The following is a 20541-nucleotide window of genomic DNA, read 5'->3' on the forward strand; positions in this document are numbered from 1 at the left end:
TTAATCTACGGCACATTTTACTCATTTGTGTAATTTTAAAGTTCACTTCCATTTGATTGACTATTTTAATCCTTCTTAACTAGTAAGTGAAAATAATGGTGCATTCCTAATACCATAAATATGAAAAATAGAAAGTACTTAGGGACTACAGGGGAATCTATTAAAATCAGTCTGTTTTCTGGTTAACATATTCTCATTCTGTTTGTGTATTAAGCCACTGCATTGAGAAAACAGATCTCAAATTCACGGCCTCACAAAGACATCGTCCCGATTTCATGTTTTGACAGAAGAAATTGGCCCAGATCTCTAACCATTTCCCCTACAGGACCCTGGCTGGCTGGTGCCATCCAGGTGCGGCAGAGTCTGATGAGGGGAACATCGCGTCAAATTCCACTCATCTGTCAGTGTAGTGGATTATTTCTTGAGAGACTGAAATTGGCTGCTTGGGATGGGAACACCATCAATCTTACTGTGTAGGGGATGGCAAAGCTGCCCGTAAAAGGCTGGCAAGAGGGGGGCCAGCCGTTCCTAAGCAGGTGAGGAAGCAGCTGTAAAGCCTTCACTCTCCCCCCATTCAGGGTTCTGAGGGAAAGATTTGTCATTTTTCACATTTCCCGGGTACTTGGTATGCACGCAGTGTCCGCTTGTTCCTGCTTTATGGAAGAGGCGATTTTTCAAGCTTAGGCAAATGTGGCAAAGCTCAGGGTCTGCCTGGTGTCTCATTTTTTCTCATCATGTCACTTGTTTTAACTGATTTGAGAAAATGAGATTATGTTTTTCCTTTTTGCTCATTTATCCTGCTATTTATTTATTTATTTGCTCATTTAGGGGTGGATTGTCACAGATAACTGGCCCTGATTTCTCTCTTGTTTTCATACACATTTCATTAGTGTCCCTGAAGATTTAAGACCCACAAAGGGAAACATCACAACTCTCATAAAAAAAAGCATACATTTACTCTTAAAATCAAAACAGATTGTATTAAAGGAGATTGCATTTCTGACTGAAATAAGCTAGAATATTGCTGTGTCCAAGATCTATCGTTTTAATCTTTGCAGCTATTGTTGAAAACCCAAGAAAGTTGAATAAACCTATTACATAGAACCATTGGACTTTCAGTTTGATATCATTTTAATCTTTCTGCATCTAGAAAGGAGTATATATAGTTTTCTTAATTTCATCAATGAATCGGTAATGGATCTCAAATGTATAAGCGCTTGGGGCTGAAATTGGGTTCGGTGCTACAGTTTCTTGGGGTATCTGACATACAGATCGACCATGCATTGGTGATAATAAGCAATTTCTAGCAGCAGACGTTGGAGAAAACAAATACTGAATTCAATTTTAGTCAGAACTTAACGACATGTTTCTGAGCTTGAAATTATAATATTTTGATAACAAGCCCCATAAAGATTTGAGTTTACTTAATACAAATATCATAACCATAACCCCCGACCAAAAAAACTCCTGTATTAACTGATTAACAGAGATAGTCTAAGTAAAAACTCACTGCAAAGTGTACTCTATTTCACGACTATACACATCGAGCGTAAAAGACAGGCAGCGGTTGGTGATATATTCTAGCCAGGTACCTCATAGTTTTTAAAAAAAACAAACACGAGATTAAAACAAGGTTTTGTCCTATGTGGATTGTTAGCTGTGTGAACAGCAAAACTTTACTCATTTAGCACCTCTAACATGTACTTTTGTAGTCTATTAAGAGATGTCAGAGTTATTGATATTTATGAGGAACTTCACAGTTTACAAAGCACTGTCACAAAAAATTATTTTACTTACACCCCCACAATATCTTTAAATGGGAAATTGGGCCCAGAGAAGAAAAGTGACTTTCCTAAGGTCAAGACACTTCAGGTTAAGTAACAGAGATGAGTGCTGGTCCTGAGCGCTGCCACTGCCCCCGGCCACCTCACCAAGTTCAGCCAAGGCCACCTTTCAGAAGGGGTTTGAGTCTCTGCATTGACACAACTTGGAAGTTTTCACAAATTATGGGAAACGGCTCACACCCCTCAAAGAGGCTACTCGGCGTGATTATTCTGTGCCCTGGGAGATATATCCCCTCCTTGGGAAACAGGCCAGGGAGGTGACATCAGACCTACCCGACTTCCAATGGCAGTTACTGGCTGTGTGGTCTCATACAAGTCACCCGATCCCTCAGAACTTCAGTCTCCTGGGCAACAGAAGGATTGGGGGCGGTGCGCGTGGTGTGAGGGGTAGGGGCGATTACACCTACGTGTATACGGATTAAGACGACGTGAGTGTGCCGAAAACCCTCACAATAGTTATTTTTGTTACGAATTCTTAGTTAAGTATGACAATGAATGCAAATTTCCCGCGTTATTTGTATGACTGTAACAAATCAGACCTTTTTGCCTGAACCGATTGGTAATTAACTGACTGGAGGTAAACCGCAGATTCCAAAACCCACGTTTGTTCTTCCTCCACCTCGGCACCGAAGCCTCAGAGTCTGGCGGTACCCGCTCCGCTCGGGGCTGAGGACCCACGAGGCAGAAATACAAGCGCGCGGCAGGGGCGGCGGAGCGGTTTCCAAGCCCACCTGCAGGGGCACCAGCGCCCCCCCTCGCCTTCCCTCCGCAACCCAGGGCGTGGGGAGTGAGGGTGGCTGGGGTCCTGACGCAGCCCCGGGCTGAGGCCGCCCCGACGCCCCCTCCCGCGCCCACCCCCTCCCCCACCCCAGTCCTCGGGGGGTGGCCCGGGCTCCTGCAGAGAACCGGCTCGCGCGCTCCCCCCGCAGCCGGGTGCGGGCGCGCGGCAGGACCCCGGGCTGCACCCCTGCTCTTTCCGTCCAGCCCGCAGCCTGGAGGCAGAGCCCGGGGAGGCAGCACGCAGCGCCCCGGGAGGTGTTGTTGGACGATTGTGCCGACGAGCCCAGGACTGGCGCCCAGGCCGATTGCGGAGCCAGAGAAAGGCAAAGGCGTGGACGCTGGACCGCGCAGCTGGAGCCAGCCGAACGGATGGGAGGAGGCCAGGAAAGAATTTGGAGAGGGGATGGAGGGCGGGGAGCACTTCCGACCTGAAGACCTGGAGCTTGGCCGCGCCAACTAGTCCCCTGGGCCCGGACTTGGCGATGGGGGAGGAGGGCTTAGGTGGAGGGCGGAGTAAGCGAGTGCAAAGGTTGAAACTAAACAGAATGTGGAAGGAAATCTTTTCAGAGAACGGGTGAGCGTAAGGACAATCGAGCTGGGGGGCAGTAATGAGAAAGGCAAAGAAGGAGGAAAAAAAAAAAAAAATCCAGACGGAAGAGTGAGGCCATGGAAGGGTAAGAAATATACTTTAAACAAAAAGACGAAGAAAGCAAAATGCGTCCGGAAATCAAAATTCAATATAGGGGGGAAAATCAGGCTAAAGGGAACTTGTTCCTGAAAGTGCCAAGAAAGAGAGAGAGAAAAATACCACCGTTAAAAACTGGAAGAACAGAAAGTGAAGGAAGGGAGAAAGGAGAGGAGACAAATTAAAGCAGACAAGAAATAGTAAGTTATTTTTAAATTTCTTTTTCATTAACGAACTACTTCCAAAGTTAATTTCGGCACTAACATCTCCACAAAATTCTTAGCCACGCACACACCGAGATTATAGTATCTACACTAGATAGGATATCCCAGCAGTATACATACCCATTATTTTATTGGTTGCAAAGATCATATTTTGCCTCTCTAAGAAATCAAGTCTTGCAAGTTATCTCACCTTCTGCAGAGTATTTTGCTATTGGCCAAAGTATCCAAAAACCAAGGACTTCACTTTTTTAAGGTGTGAGGAAGGGGTAGGGAGACTCTTAGAGAAAACCATGTGTTTTGTTTTGTTTTGTTTTTTTCCTGAGAAATTCATAGAAACACCTCTAGGGCATTTTAGTATCCCCCTCACCTTTCCCCAAAGCATCCAGCCAACAATATGTGTCTTGGAATTCAGAGGCAAGCTGCCCGCACTATATAGTACTTTCTGTCCCTTACAGTCAACCATCTGTTAAGGTGACAGCAGTGAGACTGGAGGCTGCCGAGGAGCCAGCTCCCGACTTACCTGGTCTGTGCAGGTGGTGCTGCTGGAAAGTGTGCTGAAGGGATCCATGGCATAGGAGCACTGCACAAGCACTTATCCACAAATACAGGACCCAGGACATCGCAGAGACCATTGCCATTCTCTAAAAAGAACATGAGACAGCAAGGATTACCCCCAGCTTCAAGCCCCCAGCTCAGTCAGTCCCACTGATGAGAGAAGGAGGGTCTCAGACGTCATGTCCCCTTTGCTACTTTGCTGGCTGAAATTAATAACCCAGCAGAGGTCATGCCATGAAGTGGGATTTAGGGAAAGCCTTCCCCAAGAGATCGTGAATTCTTTTTGAAATTCTGCAAAGCCAAACGCCAAGGACTGCCAGACACATAAATAAATTACAGTTTGTGACTATCAGGCAGTTTGAAGCACAGTATCCTGACTTTACATCCTGTTTTTTACAGTGATCTTTAAACTATAGTTATTCCAGGCATTGAAAAGCTGCATACTCCTGTTCATTCTAACTTCATTGTAAGTCTGACATAAGCCTGAAAGGAAAGAGTGGATTCTTTTTTTTTTTTTTTTTTAATTCTACCGTCATGAATTTTTAATCATTCTGCTGTCTTCTAAACTAAGTAATCATTTCTCAGAGGCATGTTGTAATCTCCTGATAGAACTGGTCTTTTTTGGCTGGACTTAAAATCAGACGGAATTGTCTTCAGCCAGAATGAGTTTCAGATGCAAGATCTATGCTTCTATCCTAGAGTAAGCCATAATTTACAATACTGCTTTGCCTCCTAAGATCCCATTGTGGCATTTGTTGTATAGTGTTGATGAATATGCATACACAGGTGGTGTATGTATTTATGGATGAACATATACCTTTTCCCAGGCGCTGAAACTTTGACAGTCTTATCTGCACCTATAAGGATCTTAGGAGCTACAGAGGCTCAACTGCGCTACATATTGTCCAATTTCTCAAACAACACCTTATGCTGCATTTCATATTGCCAAATTAATCAAACTTGAAGCATCGTCCTTACTCAGCCAGTGATACGGAAGCAGTTTCTATACAAGAATCCAGTTAAGTGTATTCTTTTCTCTTAGAGAGAGCTTTGGAACCCGGATTGTTCCTTTTAAAAATTTTTCCACTGTCAAATTATACACTACAAGTATTTCAACTATACATTTAAATCTGCTAGTGACCTCCCAGTGTGGTTTCTTTATTCGTGGAAATTGGCACTCTTTCAAAAACTGTGATGTTCAGAAAGCAGAAATATACATCATATATGTGTGTGTGTGTGTATAAAGATATAATACAAGATAATTTATGGGCTTTAGGAGAGAGATGCAGTCTTTAAAAGGGGTTTAGGACTATAATAGACAAATGGTGACAACCATAATTAAGTGCAAAGTAGGAAAACATTATTTTCAACAGCATGGTGCCTTTCATGCCTCACTTTGTGATTCAGATGGACCATTCACTTTATAATTAGTTTCACTGCCCACTGTTTACTTTTGTACACAACAGATTTATCCTCATTGTCTTCAGAACTATCAGTATAACATAGATGCATTCTCTTCAGTAGAGATAAATAGCAACACCCCTTCTATGAATCTTGAAATGAATGCATTTAGGGGCCTTTTCAAAATACGCTGCAAATTATAGAAAGACAAAATAGAGGTGACTGTGGCATGCATTGACTAGTTGTGAATTTCAGTTAAAAATGCACTAGAAATTCATCTAAACTTTCAAAAAGCCTACCACAATCAAAACTTAACAGTTTTTCAATGACTCTGCTTTCTCTTGCTCATTTCTTCACCCCTGTAGCTTTTAGCACTTAAAAAGATTACTGTGACTTCACATTTGCAGTATTTTCCTTCTTCTTCCTTTTTTTATTTAACTTTCTTTAATTCTCAGCATCACTTCCAAGGTTCCTGCATATCACTCTCATTGCTCACTCTCCTACCAAGAGGTTGTCTCTATGTTAATAGGTGTTTTCCACCAAATAATGCATCCAGCCTTACGTAGTTCTCTAGATATGACTGAATAGGTTACAAATCTGCTTTCTGAATCTTAAATCCTTAAAGAGGCTTCTTACCTGAAAAATCCAGCCAAGAGCAGAGTACTCTATTAGTGTTCATTGGAAAGCTCTAACACTTTCTAAAATCCATCTGTGCACAATTGGAGATTTTTTTTAAAAGAGCTTCCCAATAATCTTCTTTATCAGGATTAAAAAAATATGTTTTTCTCTTCCAATGCTATTTCCACAGTAAAGAAGACATCGGGTTCATTCAGACTGTATTGTCAGAAAAGGAGCCAAGGTTTGAGGGGTGGAAACCTTGTCATTTTCACCTTTAAATCATCTCCTCGCGTCACCTCTGCCTGATGAGACCTTTGAAGTGATCCTGATGAGAATCAGTTTACAGTTAATGATGGACCATCCCCAGTCCCGTGCATTCGGGGCAGAGTAAGGCAGCAAAATGTAGGAGCAGGGCTGCTATACGGTGCTGTAAGTAGCAGTAGTCTGTTTCAATACATCCCTCCTCTGTAAAGTATCACATGTCTTAAAGTGACATTACCCTCTATTACAGCTACAGTGAATTGTAATGCCTGCCCACTAACTCTTCAGCAACTCAAGCAGTACTTTAACACTATACTGTCTGGCATGTTGTTAGAGCTTTCACTGATACCGTTCATTTGCCAAAAGAGTAAAGAGGGAAGGAGAAACAAAAGAAAAAAACATTCTGCAAAATATTGATAGTGTTAATGTGTGTTAGGCTTCTTAACAGTAAATGCAAAAGTGAACTACAGGCCATTTCTTACCTCTTCATGTTCTTTGACCCAGTACGTTAACCAAAAATATTGTCAGGTTTATACAAATTTAAGTCTGTCGATTGTTTTGGCAGCTAAATCTGGGAATATGGCATACTTGGAATACAATATAGATGCTTATATGCATAAGCCCAATAAAAACCTTCTGAGGTTTTTGAACATGTTTAATAAATAGAAACATGTCATTTTCAGCATCGAAGATTGGGTTTTGACAAAGAAATATGCTCAAAGCGTTTTTTTAAAAATCTCCCTCTCCCTCCAATAACATGCTGGGGTGGGAAGAGGAAACCCTCAGAAACTGAACATTTTGTTTCTAGTACTATGGTTCGGACACTCCCTTCTTCGGAAATAAAGTGATTGTATCCAAACGTTAACGATGCACGTAAGGTGACCTAGTTTTCACTTATAGACTGTATGAGCAGAAATACTCATTCAGTTATTTCATGAATTGCTTATAAAGCACCTACTATGTGCTAGATGCTTGGGGACAAGGCAGAGAACAAGGTCGATGTGATCCCCACTGTCATAGGTCTAGTCTTTCATAATTTTTTTCAAAATCAAGGTGGTTCTCATGATTTTCCCTCCTCACAAACCTTTTGAAATGCCTCAGAATACCCCTGCCTTGCACGGGTATTATAAAGAAGGGTCAAAGGGGCGCCTGGGTGTCTCAGTGGGTTGAGCCTCTGGCTCTTGGGGTAGGCTCAGGTCATGATCTCATGGGTGGTGGGATCCAGCCCCATGTCAGACTCCACACTCAGAGGAGAGTCTGCTTTAAGATTCTCTCCTTCTGCCCCTCCCCCTTTCAAAATAAATAAATCTTAAAAAAAAAAAGAAAGAACAGTTGATGCCACTGTGCGACTTTGGAAACCATCACCTTCTCTCATGTTAAACAGAGTGAACGAGTGAGAGCCCCTACAGATGGGTCGGTCTTCCCCACTGGTCTTTCACAGTGCACAGTGCACACGTAACAAGACCAAAGTTATAGTAGGTAGTGCTTGTTTCATTTCTGTGGTTCGTTATTGTTGTGTTGCTGATACGTACAGACTGTGCGGCATCAAGACACAAACAACAGCAGTGCGGCAGCTAATGTTCATTAAATCTTTCCTATGAGTAGCGCTACTCTATAGTATGTTGCTTATGAGGTATGATTTAATCCTTTTTACTAACCCCATAAGATAAGTATTATTATTCTTATCTCCACTTCATGGATGAGGAACCCCAGGGGGAACAGGGAGATTAAGAAACTTGCTCAAGGTAATATAGCTTGTAAGTGATAGAGTAGGTTTCAAACTCCAATGATCTGGTGCAAGAGCCCATGTCTTAGACACTCATATAAAATACTACATGGTTGGGCTGACTGGGTGGCTCAGTCGGTTAAGCATCTGCCTTTGGCTCAGGTCATAATCCCAGTGTCCTGGGATCGAGCCCTGCATCAGGGTCCCTGCTCAGCAGGGAGTCTGCTTCTCCCTCTCCCTCTGCACCTCCCCCCTGCTCATGCTCTCTCTCTCTCTCTCTCTCACACACACACACACTCCCTCTCTCTCAAAGAAATAAATACAATCTTAAAAAAATACTTCATGGTTAAAATAACCCCCCCCAAAAAACCATTACATTTTCTCATTTCTTTACCATTAAGAGAGTCTCAAAAAAGTATTATTCATTCATTCAAGAGGTATATATTGAGTACATTCCAGGCTTTTGAAATATAGAAGTGTGGAAGATAGTCTTTGCCCCATGAATTTTTTTTGGGGGGGGTTGTTTTTGCTATGCTAATGTATTCAAATTAAAAGGAAGTTACTAATAAGGGCTACCATTTTGAAAAACTAACCATTATGTTCTTCCTTTCTAGGGATTAAATTAAAGCTAAACATAGTTATTTATCTACAAATTAATTCAATTTAATGAACTTGAAAGATGTACTAAAGGATTATGTTCAAGGCACTCAGATAAGCACTGTTAATTTTTTAAAAAAAACTGGAAGAAAGACTTGCTCTTTTAGGCTTAAGTGACTGTCTATATATGTATGTGATGGAACAAGAATATCAACATAGTTCCTCGTTTTTCTTCCAAATACCTTGTAGTCCATTGTATTGCAGCCAATGACCATTTGTCCTAAATAATATAAGCATCAACAAATATTGGCATGTAAGGCAATTTAGTCTATTTAGTCTATCCCAACTATTTTGTGATAACAAACTACTATCACACCTTTCAAAGAAGTTGGCCTTTCCACCATCTGGCCATAGTAGGATTGTGTCTCCTGATTCCTTTATCATTGAGTGGGCCATAAAGTTCTGGCCAGTGAAGTATCAGCAGAATTGATGGTGTCTTTTTGAGGCTGGAACATTTAATTGTTGAAGCAACACCCTCCTTTGTCTCCAGAACAGGGACTAGTCACACTATCAGCCTGGATCCTTGAATGATCACAAAGAAAACAGGCCCTTTTCCCTACCAGCCCATAATGGATATACACAGTGAATAAGAAATAATTTGTTCTTCAAGCAATTGAGATTTGGGAGCTACTTGTTATTGCAGCATAACCTAGTCTACTCTGACTGATGAAGATTTTAACTTACATTATCCAAGTATTAATTGAATGTTTATGTTCTATACACTGCCCTAAGCTCTGAGGAGACAGCAGTATGCACATCAAACCAAGTTCCTGCTTTTTCAGAGCCCCTTGTAATGGAAATCTATTGGAGTTTTTTTTAATCAGAGCAATGATAAACCCAAAGCATTGATTATTGCTGCTGGAATCCCTTTGGACTCTTATAGACTGATCACCCATGTGGCCTATGGCTATGTCCTGCTCAGCCATTTTGTCATGCAGGCACAATATTTCAAAAGGCATTATTCCAGCACTATTGTTTCAGCCCATCCAGTTTCATTAATTCAAGATACCTAAGCAGTTGGGTATTTGAACCATGATTCAAGCCAAACTCCTAAAGATACACATTTCAAACACAGTATCTGTGTATATGCACATTTGTTTATGTGAGAAAGAGAAAAATTCTATTCATTAGAACTCTGCCCTATGGAGAAACCCACATTTATTCCTAAGAAAAGCCCAGTGAAAATAACTGGGGGTAAAAGCCAAAACACTCAGAATGCTTAAATAGCCAAGAATATTCAGCAAATAATCCTGCATAATAAAAAAATGAGATAGATAGAGGATGTAACAAGGAGAAAACCAGGAGGGAGAAAGAAAATGGTGGGGGGCAGAGAGACAGAGATAGAAATATATTAGAGGCTCAGGAAGAGAAGGACCGAGAACAAATGTCAAAAGGGGATTTCTTGGTGGAAAACTATATCCTATGGAATGTGACTCTTCCTGCCTCTCCAAATGATCATGAAAGTCTTAAAAAAAAAAAAACCCTCACATATACTTTGTGTTATTAAGTTACCTGGGAAACCCGTTGAAGGGGCTACCTCCCCCATCCAGGCATAAAGTACCACAAGAAAATCCCTCATGTTCCTGATTACCACATTTCTCATTTCTTGGCATTAGAAATAAAAGCTATCTGGGACACCTGGGTGGGTCAGTCAGTTAAGCATCTAACTTCAGTTCAGGTCATGATCTGGGTCCTGGGATTGAGCCCCATGGAGCTCCAAGCTCAGCAGGGTGTCTGCTTCTCCCTCTCCCTCCGCCCCTCCCCCTACTCATGCTCTCTCTCTCTCTCTCTTTCTCAGATAAAATCCTTTTAAAAAAAAAAGCCATCTTATTTCAGCTTAAGACCAGTACACTTAATAATAATTTGGCTAAGAGAGGGCAGAGCAAGATGGCAGAGGAGTAGGAGACCTGGATTTCGTCTGGTTTCAGGAATTCAGCTGGATAGGCATCAAACCATTCTGAACACCTATGAACTCAACAGGAGATTGAAGAAAAGAATAGCAACAACTCTCTGAACAGAAAAGCGACCACTTTCTGGAAGGTAGGACGTGCGGAGAAGTGAATCCCAGGTGATATTCGGGAGGATAGACTGCGGGGGAGAGGGCCTCCGACGGCCGCTTCTGGCAAGTGATAGAGCCACAGAGCACAAAATCGGAACTTTTAGAAGTCTGCTCCACTGAGGGATGTCGCTCCGGTGGCTAAGCAGGGGGTGGAACCCTCGTGGGACAGTGTGGTCTCAGGACCCTTGGGGTCACAGAAAGACGGGGGGTGCCTGAGTGTGGCAGAGCTCCCAGGTATCAGAGCGGGGAAGCTGGCTGCAGAGACAGAGCCGAGGCATGGGCTCTCAGTTCGGGGTTGTCATAAACTGGGATCCGAGGCACAGTCGGGCCACTGCTCCTCCAGCAGGGACCCAACAAGAGGCAGATCTGGGGAGACTCCCCTTCCTCCCCTGGGAGGAGAGGTGCAGGAGTGCACCGCAGGGATCTGCTGGGTTTGGAGACTCCACAAGGGGTCGGGTGACAGAGATAGAAATGCTCACAGGCCAGGTGAGCACGGAGTGCGGCCGGAGACCGGAGAGACGGGAGTGACTGACTGCTTTTCTCTGGGGGTGCACTGAGGAGCAGGACCCTGAGTTCTCGGCTCCTCTGGGCGGAGATTGGGAGGCTGCCATCTTCACTCTCGTCCTCCAAAGCTGTACTGAAAGCTTGCAGGGAACAAAATCTCCCGAGAGCAAACCCAAGCAGATGACTTAGCCTGGACCGGCAAGGGCGGGGCAATTCCGCCTCCGGCAAAGACATTTGGGAACCACGGCAACAGGCCCCTTCCCCCAGAAGATCAGCAAGAACAGCCAGCCAAGACCAAGTTTACTGATCGATGAGAACGGCAGAACTCCAGTGCTAGGGGAATAATGCACATAGAATCCATGGCTTTTTTACCATGATTCTTTAGGCTTTCAAAGTTAATTTTTTTTCAACTTTTTATTTTTTGAATTTTTCTTTTTCCCTTTTTCAACCAACATCGTATCAATCCCTTTTATTTAAAACATCTTTATTTTTCATTTTTACAGTCATATTCTATCCCTTCATAGTAGTTACCCTTATTTTTGGCATATATATATAAGTTGTTCTCTCTTTAAAATTTTGAGATAGTTTCTTCTAACAGATCAAAATATACCCTAAATCTCTAGTGTATGGCTTTGTTCTACTCTCCTGCCTGATCACATTCTCTCCATTTTTTTTCTTCTTTTTTTTTTAAATCCTCTTCTTTCTTTTTTCAAACAACTTCTTATCAATTCCTTTTATAAAATTTTTATAATTTTCATCTTTACAGTCATATTCCATCCCTTCATCATATCAACCCTTATTTTTGTACATATATAAGTTTTTCTTTCTTTAAAATTTTGGGAGGCACTTTCTTCTAACAGACCAAAATACACCCAAAATCTAGTGTGTGGCACTGATCTATGCACCAGCCTGATCATATTTGATAATATTTTGTCTTATTTGTTTTGTTCTATTTTTGTTTGTTTTTATCTTTTCCTTTTTCTTTTTTTTTTTTTTTTTTCATTTTCTTTTTTCTTTCTTTCCTTTCTTTTCCCCCAGCTTCAGGTCTTTTCTGATTTGTTTAGAGTATATTTTCTGGGGACGTTGTTACCCTGTTAGCATTTTGTTCTCTCATCTATTCTCCTCTGGACAAAATGACAAGACGGAAAAAATCACCTCAACAAAAAGAACAAGAGGTAGTACCGACTGCCAGGGACCTACTCAATATAGACATTGGTACGATGTCGGATCTAGACCCCAGAATCATGACTTTAAAGATACTAGCTGGGCTTGGACAAAGCATGGAAGTTATTAGAGAAACCCTTTCTGGAGAAATAAAAGAACTAAAATCTAACCAAGTCGAAATCAAAAAGGCTATTAATGAGGTGCAATCAAAAATGGGGGCACTAACTGCTAGGATAAATGAGGCAGAAGAATGAATCAGTGATATAGAAGACCAAATGATGGAAAATAAAGAAGCTGAGAAAAAGAGAGATAAACAACTACTGGATCACGAGGGCAGAATTCAAGAGATAAGTGATACCATAAGACGAAACAACATTAGAATAATTGGGATCCCAGAAGAAGAAGAAAGAGAGAGAGGGGCAGAAGCTATATTGGAGCAAATTATAGCAGAGAACTTCCCTAATTTGGGGAAGGAAACAAGCATCAAAATCCAGGAGGCACAGAGAACCCCTCTCAAAATCAATAAAAATAGGTCAATACCCCGACATCTAATAGTAAAACTTACAAGTCTCAGAGACAAAGAGAAAATCCTGAAAGCAGCTCGGGAGAAGAGATATGTAACCTACAATGGTAGAAACATTAGATTGGCAACAGACCTATCCACAGAGACCTGGCAGGCCAGAAAGGCCTGGCAGGATATATACAGAGCACTCAACGAGAAAAATATGCAGCCAAGAATACTATATCCAGCTAGGCTGTCATTGAAAATAGAAGGAGAGATAAAAAGCTTCCAGGACACACAAAAACTAAAGGAATTTGCAAACACGAAACCAGCCCTACAAGAAATCTTGAAAGGGGTCCTCTAAGCAAAGAGAGAGCCTAAAAGCAACATAGACCAGAAAGGAACACAGACAATATACAGTAACAGTCACCTTACAGGCAATACAATGGCACTAAACTCCTATCTTTCAATAGTTACCCTGAATGTAAATGGGCTAAATGCCCCAATCAAAAGACACAGGCTATCAGATTGGATTAAAAAACAAGACCCATCCATATGCTGTCTGCAAGAGACTCATTTTAGACCCAAAGACACCCCCACATTGAAAGTGAGGGGGTGGAAAACCATTTACCATGCTAATGGACACCAAAAGAAAGCTGGGGTGGCAATCCTTATATCAGACAAATTAGATTTTAAACCAAAGACTCTAATAAGAGATGAGGAAGGACACTATATCCTATTAAAGAGTCTATCCAACAAGAAGATCTAACAATTGTAAATATCTATGCCCCTAACATGGGAGCAGCCAATTATATAAGGCAATTAATAACAAAAGCAAAGAAACACATTGACAACAATACAATAATCATGGGGGACTTTAACACCCCCCTCACTGAAATGGACAGATCATCTAAGCAAAAGATCAACAAGGAAATAAAGACTTTAAATGACACACTGGACCAAATGGACTTCACAGACATATTCAGAACATTCCATCCCAAAGCAACGGAATACACATTCTTCTCTAGTGCCCATGGAACATTCTCCAGAATCAATCACATCCTAGGTCACAAATCAGGTCTCAACCAGTACCAAAAGATTGGGACCATTCCCTTCCTATATTCAGACCACAATGCTTTGAAACTAGAACTCAGTCACAAGAGGAAAGTCGGAAAGAACTCAAATACATGGAGGCTAAAGAACATCCTACTAAGGAATGAATGGGTCAACCAGGAAATTAAAGAAGAATTAAAAAAATTCATGGAAACCAATGAAAATGAAAACACAACTGTTCAAAGTCTTTGGGATGCAGCAAAGGCGGTCCTCAGAGGAAAGTATATAGCAATACAAGCCTTTCTCAAGAAACAAGAAAGGTCTCAAGTACACAACCTAACCCTACACCTAAAGGAGCTGGAGAAAGAACAGCAAATAAAGCCTAAACCCAGCAGGAGAAGAGACATAATAAAGATCAGAGCAGAAATCAATGAAATAGAAACGAAAAGAACAGTAGAACAGATCAACGAAACTAGGAGCTGGTTCTTTGAAAGAATTAACAAGATTGATAAACCCCTGGCCAGACTTATCAAAAAGAAAAGAGAAATGACCCAAATCAACAAAATCATGAATGAAAGAGGAGAGATCACAACCAACACCAAAGAAATACAAACAATTATAAGAATATATTATGAGCAACTCTATGCCAGCAAATTAGCTAACCTGGAAGAAATGGATGCATTCCTAGAGATGTATCAACTACCAAAACTGAACCAGGAAGAAATAGAAAACCTGAACAGACCCATAACCACTAAGGAAATTGAAGCAGTCATCAAAAATGTCCCAACAAACAAAAGCCCAGGGCCAGATGGCTTCCCAGGGGAATTCTAACAAACGTTTAAAGAAGAATTAATACCTATTCTTCTGAACCTGTTCCAAAAAATAGAAATGGAAGGAAAACTTCCAAACTCGCTTTATGAGGCCAGCATTACCTTGATCCCAAAACCAGACAAAGACCCCATCAAAGAGAAGAATTACAGAGCAATATCCTTGATGAATATGGATGCAAAAATTCTCACCAAAATCCTAGCCAATAGGATCCAACAGTACATTAAAAGGATTATTCACCACGACCAAGTGGGATTTATCCCTGGGCTGCAAGGTTGGTTCAACATCTGCAAATCAATCAACGTGATACAATACATTAACAAAAGAAAGAACAAGAATCATATGATCCTCTCAATAGATGCAGAAAAAGCATTTGACAAAGTACGGCATCCTTTCTTGATCAAAACTCTTCAGAGTATAGGGATAGAGGGTACATACCTCAATATCATAAAAGCCATCTATGAAAAACCTACAGCAAATATCATTCTCAATGGGGAAAAACTGAGAGCCTTCCCCCTAAGGTCAGGAACACGGCAGGGATGTCCACTTTCACCACTGCTATTCAACACAGTATTAGAAGTCCTAGCCACAGCAATCAGACAACAAAAAGAAATCAAAGCATCCGAATCGGCAAAAAAGAAATCAAACTCTCACTCTTTGCAGATGATATGATACTTTATGTGGAAAACACAAAAGACTCCACCCCAAAACTGCTAGAACTCATACAGGAATTCAGTAAAGTGGCAGGATATAAAATCAATGCACAGAAATCAGTGGCATTCCTATACACCAACAACAAGACAGAAGAAATAGAAATGAAGGAGTCGATCCCATTTACAATTGCACCCAAAACCATAAGATACCTAGGAATAAATCTAACCAAAGAGGCAAAGGATCTGTACTCAGAAAACTATAAAATACTCATGAAAACAATGGAGGAAGACACAAAGAAATGGAAAAACGTTCCATGATCATGGATTGGAAGAACAAATATTTTGAAGATGTCAATGCTACCTAGAGCAATCTACACGTTCAATGCAATCCCCATCAAAATACCATCCACTTTTTTCAAAGAAATGGAACAAATAATCCTAAAATTTGTATTGAACCAGAAAAGACCCCGAATAGCCAGAGGAATGTTGAAAAAGAAAAGCAAAGCTGGTGACATCACAATTCCAGACTTCAAGCTCTATTACAAAGCTGTCATCATCAAGACAGTATGGTACTGGCACAAAAACAGACACATAGATCAATGGAACAGAATAGGGAGCCCAGAAATGGACCCTCAACTCTACGGTCAACTCGTCTTTGACAAAGCAGGAAAGAATGTCCAATGGAAAAAAGACAGTCTCTTCAACAAATGGTGTTGGGAAAATTGGACAGCCACACGCAGAAGAATGAAACTGGACCATTTCCTTACACCACACACAAAAATAGACTCAAAATGGTTGAAAGACCTAAATGTGAGACAGGAATCCATCAAAATCCTAAAGGAGAACACAGGCAGCAACCTCTTCGACCTCAGCCGCAGCAACTTCTTCCTAGAAACATCACCAAAGGCAAGGGAAACAAGGGCAAAAATGAACTATTGGGACTTCATCAAGATAAAAAGCTTTTGCAAGCAAAAGAAACAGTCAACAAAACCAAAAGACAACCGACAGAATGGGAGAAGATATTTGCAAATGACATATCAGATAAAGGGCTAGCATCCAAAATCTATAAAGAACTTATCAAACTCAACACCCAAAGTACAAAGAATCCAATCAAGAAATGGGCAGAAGACATGAACAGACATTTTTCCAAAGAAGTCATCCAAATGGCCAACAGACACATGAAAAAGTGCTCAACATCGCTCAGCATCAGGAAAATCCAAATCAAAACCTCAATGAGATACCACCTCACACCCGTCAGAATGGCTAAAATTAACAAGTCAGGAAATGACAGATGTTGGCAGGGATGCGGAGAAAGCGGAACCCTCCTACACTGTTGGTGGGAATGCAAGCTGGTGTAACCACTCTGGAAAACAGTATGGAGGTTCCTCAAAAAGTTGCAAATAGAGCTACCATACAATCCAGCAATTACAGTACTGGGTATTTATCCCAAAGATACAAATGTAGGGATCCGAAGGGGTACATGCTTCCCGATGTTTATAGCAGCAATATCCACAATAGCCAAACTGTGGAGAGAGCCAAGATGTCCATAGACAGATGAATGGATAAAGAAGAAGTGGTATATATATACAATGGAATATTATGCAGCCATCAAAAGGAATGAGATCTTGCCATTTGCAATGACGTGGATGGAACTGGAGGGTATTATGCTGAGTGAAATAAGTCAAGCAGAGAAAGACATGTATCATATGACCTCATTGATATGAGGAATTCTTAATCTCAGGAAACAAACTGAGGGTTGCTGGAGTGGTGGGGGGTGGGAGGGATGGGGTGGCTGGGTGATAGACACTGGGGAGGGTATGTGCTATGGTGAGCGCTGTGAATTGTTCAAGACTGTTGAATTGCAGATCTGTACCTCTGAAGCAAATAATGCAATATATGTTAAGAAAAAAAAAGAAGAAGAAGATAGTAGGAGGGAAAGCATGAAGGGGGGGGGAAATTGGAGGGGGAGATGAACCATGAGAGACGATGGACTCTGAAAAACAAACTGAGGGTTCTAGAGGGGAGGGGGGTGGGAGGATGGATTAGCCTGGTAATGGGTATTAAAGAGGGCACATTCTGCATGGAGCACTGGGTGTTATGCACAAACAAAGAATCATGGAACACTACATCAAAAAACTAATGATGTAATGTATGGTGATTAACATAACAATAAAAACCATTAGAAAAAAATAATAATTTGGCTAATTTTAATTCACAAATATGCAGGAAAAATATTCGAGACATGCAACATTTTATGTCTATGCATATTTCTAAATTGAAAAACATCTAAAGGAATTTAAATAAATTACATCTGGACTAAGAAACATACCAAGTTTCAATCCAATGCAAACTAAAATGGCTTACATGTATACCATTTAAATCATATTTCTTAAAATAACACATTTTGGTTGTGATTTCCCAACCCTGATGTTTTTTCTTGTTTCATTTCAATTGGTTAATGAAAATGGAGGCATTGATGAAAGGATCATTGTCACAGCACCTTCTCTCTAATCTATATGCTTCCTGTAGCACTGAGGCCCAATTTCTTTTTCTCTTTCTTTCTTTCTTTCTTTCCTTTTTGTAGTCACTGGGGCTACCTATCAGTTGGCTGACAACGCCTATTTTAAATCTTGTTCATAAGAAGGCAATATACTTTTCCCTTGGCTAAGTAATAATATTACCCTATCTTTCTTCCATTTGTGTATGTAAATCATTTGTGTTATTTTACTGTTTTTTCTAGGACTCATCTGAAATTTTCCAATCTACCAAGCAGTCCTATGTGCCCTATACCAGATACATAGCAATATGCCTAGCTTCTCAGTCTTACCTTTGGGGCCTAAATGATGTGTATATATTTGCTTTATTTCTCTATTCTATACCTGCATTGCTTCAAAATATATTTAAGCTAAGAAGAAGAAAAGCATGATGAAGAGAAAGCAGATGAAGAACAATAAGAGAACGGGAGTTATAATAATATATTATATTGATGATGACCGAGGATATATATAATATATAATAATATCATAATTAATATTATATAATGATGATGATGATACTGTTGTATTAATACCTATTTTGGGGGGACTCTTGCTATGTATCAATCCCTGGCTGAGCCTTTACATTCAGTGTCTCATTTAATACTTACAAAAGGGCTAATAGATCTATATTTCAGTATTCTCTACTTTATGGGTAGAAACTCAGATTTCAGAGAAGTTAAATATTTGAATTAATGTCACACCTCTAATAAGGTTGAGGGACTATGATTCAGACTTATCTTTAATTCCCAGAACCTAAACTCCAATCAAGCAAATATAGGCAAACAATATTAGCAAGAAACAATACATTTTACACGAGAAAAGACCAAGTAAACAAAGATGAGCCTAATGTCAATTTGAATATGAAATGTAAACCATCCAGTGATACAGAGGAGGCACTATTTTGACTCTAGGCTTCCTTTTACTATCTAGTGAAGTTAAGAAGAGAAAAATTATTTCTTAAAAATCCATAGCATCCACAAGGTAAAAAACAAAACAAAAGCAAAGAAACAAAACAAAACAAAAAAGCCAAGCTACAGTTCAAGAGACTATAGGAATCATTAATAGTAACAGAGAATGAATAGAGGCTAAATCATTTTCTGTAAAACTAGTGATACTTAGTTCTATATTTGGATCTGGATACATAAGGCAGAATTTTCAGGAACTGCAAGAAAAGGGAAATGGAAGACAAAATTTTTCTCAGGCTGGAAGGAAAGATAACCTTCATGTCAAAGTCTCATTTTTCACCTCTAGCAGCCTATCTCTACAATTACTTTATCAATTATAATTTCTCATTGCTTATCTTGTCTGTCTTCCAGGCAGAAGAGAAAGAAAGAATAAGGTCATTTCTTTTGTTCTTCCACTTCTCATCTCTTTGTTCTTCTTTTAGAACAGAGAGAAAGTTGAAACAACAGCTTCACTTCTCTGTAATCAAAGTAATAAATAAACTGTTGTGTTAGAGACCAAGTGGTCTCTTTATTACAAGAAAATAAACATATATTATAAGCACATAAAGGTCATGAAAATGACTGCTTTGATGATAATTATAAAAACAATAACATGATTTCTGTGGTTCATAAAACTCACACATCCAAAGTTGTATTCATCACTTTTGCCTTATCCCAATGGTTCAAGCCAGAAATGAAGACTGTCTTTCCCCTCTCCCTCTCTACGAACTCCCACAACCAGTCACTTCCTATTAATTTGATTTTATGTCTATGTCTTAAATCTGCCCATTTTCTCCTTCTTCATTCAAACACCTGTTTTGGCTACCGTCATCTTTCATCTGAACTATGATAATACTTTCCTAACTAGTCCACTTGCCTTCAAATGTGCACCTCTCACCAATCCATCCCCATTCTTCAGCGAGAGGGAATGTGTCTGATGTGCATGTTGATCATGCCACTCCTGTACTTAAAACCTTTCAGTGGCTTTCCACTGAGCTTAAAATAAAGCCCAAATTCATGACCATGGTTGAGAGGGCTCTGCATCAGCTGGCCCCTGTCTACTTCTCTGGCCTCATCTTTTACAACACTCTCACTCTCGACTCCTACTACAGTCTTCCCTTGGGTCTTTGAATACAGGGAAACTTGTTCCAGGTAGTCTTCTGTCCCAAAAGAGATCAAGTCCCCCTGGTACACGCTCTTGTAGCCCTCAGGATATCATCTCTATAACCTTCACCACCATTGTAAAAAACTATTTCTGGAATTACTTGCTTGATTTCTGTTTCATCTCTTTACTTGAGTCATGAGAGCAACGAAAACCAGTATCTTATTCACTACTGTATCTTCAGAATTGAGCATATATACGGTACCTGGCATATAGCACACACTCAAATGTTCACATAAATAAATGAATATAATAAATCAATCAAAAGTAAAATATGAGTTCACTATCAAGATGGCATGCACAATAAACTGTTTTCTCTAGAAATAAGTTGATGGTGTGCCCTCTCCAGTACCATTTGCTAGTTATTTTGATAGCCAATAGCAT

General features: G+C 40.4%; 1 protein-coding gene across 2 annotated transcripts in view; it reads right to left on the minus strand.

Moving 5' to 3' along the window:
- The window catches only part of TAFA1 (TAFA chemokine like family member 1), a 516560-nt gene extending 510108 nt beyond the window's left edge, over positions 1-6452 (minus strand). For both annotated transcript variants that reach the window (XM_036082000.2, XM_036082001.2), the window contains exons 1-2: positions 6126-6452; positions 4054-4174 (exon numbers count right to left, since the gene is read on the minus strand). In XM_036082000.2, the coding sequence (XP_035937893.1) occupies positions 4054-4171 (118 nt within the window). In that variant the 5' untranslated portion in view covers positions 4172-4174; positions 6126-6452. The remainder of the gene's footprint in view (positions 1-4053; positions 4175-6125) is intronic.
- Positions 6453-20541: the final 14089 nt, after the last annotated feature.

The sequence above is a fragment of the Halichoerus grypus genome, chromosome 1, assembly GCF_964656455.1.
Source record: "Halichoerus grypus chromosome 1, mHalGry1.hap1.1, whole genome shotgun sequence".
In the NCBI taxonomy this organism is placed as follows: Eukaryota; Metazoa; Chordata; class Mammalia; order Carnivora; family Phocidae; genus Halichoerus; species Halichoerus grypus.